Source organism: Leptinotarsa decemlineata, unplaced genomic scaffold (assembly GCF_025532065.1).
Source record: "Leptinotarsa decemlineata unplaced genomic scaffold, Ldec_3_MD MMD2_tig00026314_RagTag_RagTag, whole genome shotgun sequence".
Classification (NCBI taxonomy): Eukaryota; Metazoa; Arthropoda; class Insecta; order Coleoptera; family Chrysomelidae; genus Leptinotarsa; species Leptinotarsa decemlineata.
Genome location: NW_027412684.1, coordinates 16,144,896 through 16,154,008, shown reverse-complemented (window position 1 = coordinate 16,154,008; position 9,113 = coordinate 16,144,896). Strand labels below are relative to the sequence as shown.

The 9,113-nt window shown below is 34.9% G+C and overlaps 1 protein-coding gene across 1 annotated transcript; it reads right to left on the bottom strand.

Moving 5' to 3' along the window:
• Window positions 1-1,247: 1,247 nt before the first annotated feature.
• LOC111510361 (uncharacterized) lies at window positions 1,248-8,794 on the bottom strand. Its single transcript, XM_023166269.2, has 6 exons — window positions 8,572-8,794; window positions 6,237-6,356; window positions 6,009-6,176; window positions 5,611-5,857; window positions 1,603-1,784; window positions 1,248-1,549 (listed from the first exon to the last, which is right to left on the bottom strand). The coding sequence occupies exons 1-6, from the start codon at window positions 8,676-8,678 to the stop codon at window positions 1,321-1,323; spliced, it is 1,053 nt and encodes a 350-aa protein (XP_023022037.1). The 5' UTR covers window positions 8,679-8,794; the 3' UTR covers window positions 1,248-1,320.
• Window positions 8,795-9,113: the final 319 nt, after the last annotated feature.

Below are 9,113 nucleotides of genomic sequence, written 5' to 3'. Positions count from 1 at the left end.
TCATTCTCCAAACTCAGATCGCTATATAAATTCAAGAATTAGTTATCAGAAGAAATGAAACACAGGTTAGTTAAAACTCTTATTTACCCCCATATCGAGTATTGTTGTTCGGTGTGTTACAATTTTTGCCGCAATATAACAAACATAAGTTACAACGTATACAAAATGCCTGCATGCGATTCGTATACTGTATACCATATGGTGAACATGTCACCCCATTTTTGTTGAAAATAAAGGAGCTGAATGTGAGGTACCGAGTCCAATATTTGATAAAAATGTTTTTGTTTAAGTTGTTTCAAACTAAAACACCTAGTTATTTATATAGTTTATTAAGCAGGCATTCTGACATACATATGGTCAATTTGAGAATTAACTCATTCAACATACCTAGGCACCGTACTTCCAAATTTCAAGGATGTTTTTCTTATATAGCCCCTTTTTATCTGAATAAAGTTTTACCCCTTCAAAATCATACTATTCATCAATTTAAGAAAGAAATAAAATCACAGATGCTTACTGTCCAGTGCTAATTTGAAAAATTTAAAATTCAATGTATGGTAGTGCAATAAAATTGTTGAATTGACCAAAATAATGTTAAGAATATTAAGAGTTATTAGCAACTATTTAATTTATTATTTTTTTCTCTTCTCTATTATTGTTATGATAGTAAATAAGTATGTTTATAATTATTTTCTTATACTCACTGTATAATTTTTGGGAGAGGTGGAAGAAAGCCTTTGGTTAACCCTTTTCCTTTTATGTATGAATGTATTTTTATGCATAATAAACGATATTATTATTATTATTATTATTATTATACTTGTGAAAACCTTCTTTTTCCAAAACTGTATCTCTCCTAAAAATATATCTCTTTCAATTCAACTAGCAACAATGTTTTATGGTAGATCAAAAGTTATCCAACAGATGAAAATCAAAAATATAACCCATTTCTAATCTATGCCAAACAATATTTTCATTCTTTAAATATATTTATTTTGAATATAGCAACTGATAAGTTTTCTTCATTTCTCAACTCTTCTAAATTGTCCTTCGTATCATACCTGAGTTCAGAAAGTAATTCAAATACTCTGAAGACAATTTATTGGTGATAATAATAATTTCATGAGATTTTTACTTGTTAGAAAGTTGATAATCGAAAAGACTACTATCACATATTTCTTTCTAGAAGCCGTTCTCTCCTCTGCATGATAAATAGTTGTCCTGGGTTCATATTCGAAACAATTGAAAAGTATTAATGAACTGGCCATATATTACGATATTCATTGCATTGAAATTGTAGCGGAAGTTACGAAAATATTTTCAAGAAATCAGATTACTAGAAATGAGATCTCCAGTCAAAGCAATGTAGCAGAAAGCACCATCCTCAGGCACTGGTTGATTCAGAAGAAATTCGTTAGCTTCTGCTCCGGTGGGATCTATGATGGGTTTATTTTCTGCAGCAGTTTTTGCAGCCTCCGCAAGAGGTACCAAAGTTTTCCAACTTGGTAAGTCAGCGAAGGGCCCCACCGCTCTAAGGTCTTGAAGATATCTGGAAACATCAAAATTTCAGTATGTTTTCAAGTAATTCAGCAGAACACTCACCCCAATAGAGCCATCATATAATCATTTCTCATTGCTTTCATGCTGGAGCAACTGTCCTTTCCATGAATAGAGCACAGCATCTGGAGCCATGCTGCTATTCTAGTGCGATCGTTGCCATTCCTGATGAGGTAAGCGTAAGGTCTAGCTATGTATAGGAATAGTTGAAATTCCTGATCAAGAATCTGGAATTTGAACAGTGATTATACAAATCATTTGTGGTGTGTTCCTATGACCAGCTCTTGCCTCTTTTTTCAGTGACATACCAAAAATTGTGCTCATATTAGGTTTTGGTTTTCTTTCACATATTTGCATCTGAAGATGCAATAGGAACTGAAGCAATTATAATAATAATAAAAATAAATCGACTCTATTCAGAGTGTCAGAAGAAGCTGTTTTTCAAGTCAACCTTGAATAACTACATCAGAAACGGATGTAGTTACAATTGGAAGGAGCTGCGGCACATTCCAAATTCAGTGTCAGACAATTTTTGAAGTGTGCTTTCCGAATAAATGGATTGGTAGGGGAGGGCCACAAAGTTGACCAGCGAGATCACCAGATTTGACTTGCCTAGACTTTGTTCTATAGGGATATTTGAAGAATGAGGTTTACTACACTCTTTCAACCACAGTTGAATAATAGAAAAAATGTATGATTTGTTTAATGGATGACTGTCAGAACATGACTGTGAATGAAACTTTATTTCAGTGAATAATAAATATTTTAATGAATTGAAGCATAACAACTGTGATGAGAATCCTGTGAGCAAATCAAACAAATATTGAAATAGGAACTACAATTTGAAAAAGCCGATATCGGAAAAACTATTCAGGTTAGGTATAGGGAATTCCAAAATGAAATGAAAGATAATTGAATTTCAGATTGTTCAGACCAAAAAAATGCAGGGTGTTCAATTAGGGATAACAAAGTTATCTTTGAATATTACTAACACTAAACCGTTATTTCAACACCTGTCGAGGTTTTTAAATATTGGTGTTGGGAAAAAACTTCAGTAATATTCATTACTACACCAACGGTTCAAACAGTGCATCCCAAAAAAGGGTATCTTTGTTCTAAATTATAAAAAAATTACAATAATTTTTTAACATTCTGTATAATATTTAGAGACGAGTTTTATCGAGATCCATAGCCCAAAACTTTTTTTGCTTGATCGTAATTCGAAAGGATGATTTCTATACATTTCTATACAACTCGATAAGGTTTGTTAAGTTATTTTTTGTTTATAAAAACGTCAAAAAATGCCAGTACAACAATGAACATCATTGTTCAGTTAGAATATCATCATTCAGTATTCGGTTTTACTAGTAGGAAGGTACTACGTCAACAATCTCTGAAATGGTCAATTCTCTTTCATTGGAAGAAAAAACTGAAGCAATTTTTATTTACGGTGCGACGCGTAACTTTCACGAGACCGAAAGGATTTTCAATGAACGTTTTTACAATCGTTCGATCCGTAGAAAATATTTGAGGGAACTTGTATCCAAATTCACAACTACCAGTAGTATACATAACAAAAAGCTACCAGGTCATCCTTCCATTTCGGAAGAACAGCAAGTGCAAATAATTGGTGAGATGGTAGTAAATCCTGAACAGTCTACTCATTCCGTCGCGAATATTTGTGAGGTGTCTCCTTCTACTTTGTAGGCCATTCATATGTCGAAAAGTTCAAGGTAACCATTTCGAGCATATTCTGAAGTGACCTCAAGCCTATTAGTTCATATTATGTAGTCGGTCGGTAGCCAAGCGGTTCGGCGTAGGTGCTTTGTTCACTCACTCGAATTGACGGCCGTGTTGGTCGGTGGTTCAAGCCCTAGTCTGAACGATCGATCTTCACTTGCTATCGTCCAACCCGTCTTAGGAATCACACGTTAAAAGGTAAGACCTCGTTAATCCTTGGCTCGCACAAGTTTCGACTTCTGAGGGTTGTCGTTTGTAGGGGTGCGACAGCTGGTTAACGGAAAAACAGATTTTAAACAGTTAAATGTCAATGTATTCGGGCAATTATTGAAAGTTCTGCCATTTTGCAGTAGTTGAAGCTATTGACATTGTATTCTAGGGTTGTGAAGCATTTGTCAGGAGCTTCAAATATGTCTATTCAATTTTTTTCCCAGATAACGCCCAGTCGCCATCTTGAAAGTTTCATCTGTCAATTACACTTCAAAATTAAGTATTCATGCATTAATTTCATTATCCCAAACTTCAATTTTTTGGGTTGACCCGTTCATAAATTATATAAATGTATAACGATGAGTGGTTTTCTACGATTCGACCAATAGTCTCAGCAATTAATTCGCCTTCGTATAATATCGCTAAATGGTTGACAAAAGAATCTGAAAATCTCCCGATCGGCCCAACCGACGCGAGTGTTAAAAAACTCACAAGAATTCATAGAGGAAATGAAAGATATTAAATTAGGAAGAGGCGAATTATTGGTATCGTTCGATGTGAGTTTCTTATTTCCAAGCGTCCCAATATCACAAGCTCTAGAGTGTTTGAGGGATCTTCTGAAATCGAACAACTTAGCAAATGAAGCTGTTGAAGAATACATTCAACTCACCAAGCTTTGCATGGATCAAAATTGGTTTCAATATAATGACTCATATTATAAACAGCGTGAAGGAACGGCTATGGGTAACCCATTGTCTCCATTTATAGCGAACCTATTCATGGGTAGGTTTGAGAAGAAAGCTGGGAAAGATCTTAGTTACTTCCCTAGGGTCTGGATCAGGTATGTTGATGACATATTTGCTGTAGTGGATACAAGGATAACCAGAATCGAGAATGTCCTTTCAGCACTAAACAACAGGTGTAGGAGTATAAAATTCACATATGAAGTAGAAAAAGAACGAAAGTTGCCGTTTTTAGATGTATTGGTCATAAGAAACGAACAGAAGAAATAGAATTTGACATTTACAGGAAAGACACGGGCACTTTCAGATACATTCCCAACGACTCGAATCATTGTCCACAACACAAAATGGCGGCACTGCAATTTCTGGTACACAGGTTGATAACTTTTCCTTTAAAGAAAGATAAATACGACAATGAAAATAAAGTGATTCGATATGTAGCTGAAGCAAACGGTTTTAACCCAGATATAGTTGACAAGATAATTAGAAAATGCAAGTTTAGGGAAGTACTTCGTAAATCTTCAATGTTTTAAAAAGAGGAGAGTAATAACAAGTTTATAGTAATCCCATATGAACCCCAATAGACGAGAGGGCTTCAACAGATATTCGATAAAGTAAATATGAAAGTTGCATATAAAACTTCTCATAAATTACAACAGCTTCTTGGTAATCCAGAAGATAGACTAGAAAACACAGAAAGGTCGGGGATTTACGAAATCAGTTGTCAAGATTGCACAGCAAATACATCGGCCAGAGCCGACGAGCGATTAAAACCTGCTTCAAGGAGCATTGTGCACACATGAAATACGGAGGGATATAAAAATCCAGTGTCGCCCAACATGCTCTAGACAAGGACCACAAAATTGGTGAAAATAATCTGAAACTGATTAAGCATGTGCATGACACCAGGCTACTCGATGCATGTGAGAGTCTAGAAATAGCAACATGTAAAAACAGCATAAATGGAGATAAGGGACCCATCCCGTTTAGCCCGCTGTTTAATCTTCTATTAGGAAGAGAATAATTACTAAGATCTTGCAGGTAGTTAATTACCGAGAAATTCCATATTGGACTTCAGGTATACAACCTCAGGTGACAAATGTTAGTATATAAGGACTAACCAGACTAGACTAGGTATCAATTTTCTTCTCCTGAGGATGCTAACTTTGTTAGCGAAACGCGCGTCGAGTGCAAAAATATCAGTTTGGTGTTAGGGCAATTGATCTTGAAAAAAGTTATTCATATAAATGTATAATAAAATCGAGGAATTTCCGAAAGAATCAATGGTTTGGTTTACAGAGACCAAACATGTAACTAAAAACACAAATTTCCTAAATCCCCCAATTATTTAAAACTTTACCTTATCCAGTTTGTGATCGTTCTTGCATTCAGCCACACTAGCGTGTACACAACACTCTAGCATCTGGAAATCATCTGGAAGACCAGCTAGAGTCTCTTGCCATGCTTTGTCGTATTCCCATTCTGCTGCTTGAACTTGGCATGACGGTATTTCGTAACAGTTGGGCAGAGCACCTTCTGGAGGGAAAGTGCGGAAAATTCCTATTGCTTCATCCAACAACAGCGATGTAGATAAGTAGGCTAGATAACTATATTATGGATCACAAAAATGAGCATTAGTGATAAATTACTTTTAGATATACATACAACGAATATTTTCATAAAGATACAGTGTGCCAAGTAAATTTCGTGGATATTTTCATTAGCTTCACGTGATTCGTAAGACCTAATTCAACCTACCGATTCCTTTTTTCTCGCAACCTCGTACTATGATATTCTGGTCTGAATAATTTCCTGACCCAAGGTATGACAACCCTTCTATCTGCTTCATGGGTGAGAGTTGGACCCAAAATCCTCAAAACAGCACTGTAGTACAGGAATTCAGTGTTGAGGGGATCTTGGGCAGTTCTAGAAAGGACCAATATCAATTTTGAATAAATCGTTGTTAAAATAAATCGATTGTTTCACCTCTGTGGTGGAGCTGGAGCTGGTTGGGGTGGTGGTTGAGCAGTAGCTCCTTCAGCTGGAGGACCTTTCGCTGATTGCTTGGGTGTTGGTGAAGCACTAGAAGCAGCCCCAGCTGGAGCTCTAGAATTGATTAAAAATTTCTTGGTTATAGAAATATATCATCCTATCAGAAGGTAACCAGAAAAGATACAAACAAATTTCTGGTTTACAGGATTCCAAACTTTAAATTCTTGGTAAACAAAATATCAAGTGTTGTATCTATAGAATAGAATAGAGTAGAATATATTCATTTGACTACATTACAATACATGTTTGTTTGTAGCATGTCATATTAAGGGAAAAAAGACAATATCGTAGAATAATAATTGTTAAAATATTATCTATAGTGTAATATAATGTAATTTTTGAAAATAATATTAAAACAAGAAACGATAGTTGAAAAAAATAAAAAGTAACATAAAATTGGAAAATTGGGCGAGACGAATTGTATTCCTTACAAAGTCTGAAATGTTCAATGTATTCCTCTGTGGAATAAAAACAATGCATCAAAAGTAAGTTTTTTAATCTTATTTTGAATAAATGTATGCTCAATGATTTCAATTTCGATGGTAATATATTGTAGAGATAATAATTTAGTGAATTTTTCTTAGATTTGGTAAGGCGGAACCTGTTATTTGATATCAGGTTATCTGCTTGTCTAGTAGCATAGCTATGTACATCCAATTGCTTGGTGAGCATCGAGGAATTTTTGTGAATCTCTGTTAGAACTTGGATTTTCCAAGTTCAAGTACAAACACGGTAAGGGCATTAGTCTGTGCTTAATAAAGAGAGTTTGGCAGTGTTCCAGATAGCTCAGGACAAGATCCTGACAGCTTTTTTCTGTAAACGAAAAATTGAGAGAGAATCCGATGAACCACACCAAAGAATAGTAGCGTAACTTATATGTGAATTAAATGAATAAAAATATGTTGTTCCGAGTGCATTTAAATATGGAATATGGTTTATGGGCCCAAGGGGAATATTTAAACAATAGAAATTTCCTAAAAAATATTTTATATACCGACGAAGCCACTTTCACTACAAATGGAGTAGTGTCATCACAGAATTGTCGCTATTGGGCAGCGGATAATCCTAACTGGGTAATACACTGTAAAAGCCAGTATTCCCAAAAAATCAACGTCTGGTGTGGGATATTAATCGAACGAATTATTGGTCCCTTCTTTTTTGAGAAAAACATTGATGCGCAGAGGTTTCTAGAATGTTTAAACACAGAGTTTTGGGATGCTATTCACGAGCTGCCAATCAATGAACGATCAAAGTTAATTGTCCAGTTAGATGGGTGTTCAGTTCATTATGCCAGAGCTGTGAGGCAATGGCTTAACGAACATTTTCCAAACCGATGGATAGGCCGTGGTATTCCGTTTATAGAGTGGCCACCCAGATCTCCAGACCTCACAGTTTTGGACGTTCTTCTCTGGGGACTTCTCACACAAAAGGTTTACAAAAACCGCTCAAGAGATAGAAATGACTTTGCGCTAGAATTCGACAGGTATGTGCAGATATTAGCCCTTAAGAACTAAGGAACATAATCAGAAACATTCGTAAGCGCTACGACACATGTATCGAAATACATGGTGGATTAGTAGAGGCTTCTAGAATATGAGGTAGAATTAATTTTTGCACTGAATCAAAACATTTCAATAATTAGTTATTAATTACGTTTATTAAAATATTTTCCTTCATTGTTAGTTGAATTGTTTGAATGTAATTCCGTTATTTTCATTGAATATATTTACGCTATTTGTTTTTTTTCATCTGGCGGCACTTTATTGTTGAAATCATAAAAAAATGATATATTGTGACTGTTAGCTGTGTGACTTTTCGAATTTTTCAGTTATCATAACTTTGTTAATATCGAATATTTTCTCATGAAATTTTGTTCACACCTATTTAGAGGCACTCTGAATCCAGTGGCGTAGATTTTTTCAAAAAAATCGCTAATAAAAAATCCCGATTTTCGACTAAGAAAAAATATCGTAGTATGCCCCTAAACTTTAATGAACATTTCAAATTTTGTCCCAAGGTAGACCTTTTAGTACTTGACATTTCAAAAAAAAAATTAAAATCGGTTTACAACTTCAAATTTTAGGAGGGTGTTTCCATTAAAAATTGGTCACACTGTAGAAAATAATATGAACTTTTTTTTACATTTGTGATATTCAAAAGTCATTATTTTGGAAAATAATTTCCAACACCAAATTTTGACCTCGGGTTAATGATCATTGAATCCAAATATTCTGGATACATTTGAATTTTGAAATTATTGATAACTCACTCTGCAGCTGGTGGTGGTTGCTCTTCGGCTGGTGGAGGTTGCTCATCAGCTGATGGAGGTTCTTCTTCCGTTACCGTTTCGACGTTGTCCGTTTCTTCGTCCGCCATGAAAAGTGATCACGTTTAAATTTTAAAGACTGACTGAAAAATTTTGAATTATTTTTGACAGTTCTAAATCTATTTGTGTCTACTTCTGACACTAATTGTGCAACTTGTCAGTGACAAAACACTCTAGTGAAGTTTCAATAATATCTTTCATTGCCGAAGAAACAAATGTCACTTCTCCAGATTAAAAAGTTATAAAGTCGTCTCATACGGCTTAAGCCAATTTTCTTGAGTTATATAATTATTATATTAACGAATGTTCATCCGCTGTTCATGAATCTGATATCGAAACTTGCTGTTTTACTATACCTTCGGGGATACGGCCGCTCAAATGTCAAAAAATTGATTACCTATCTCAGGAACTCGCTCAAAACTTTAGGTACTTGAAATGTAGGTACTTCAAAGTGTAAAATTAGGTATATTAAGCATTGAATACGT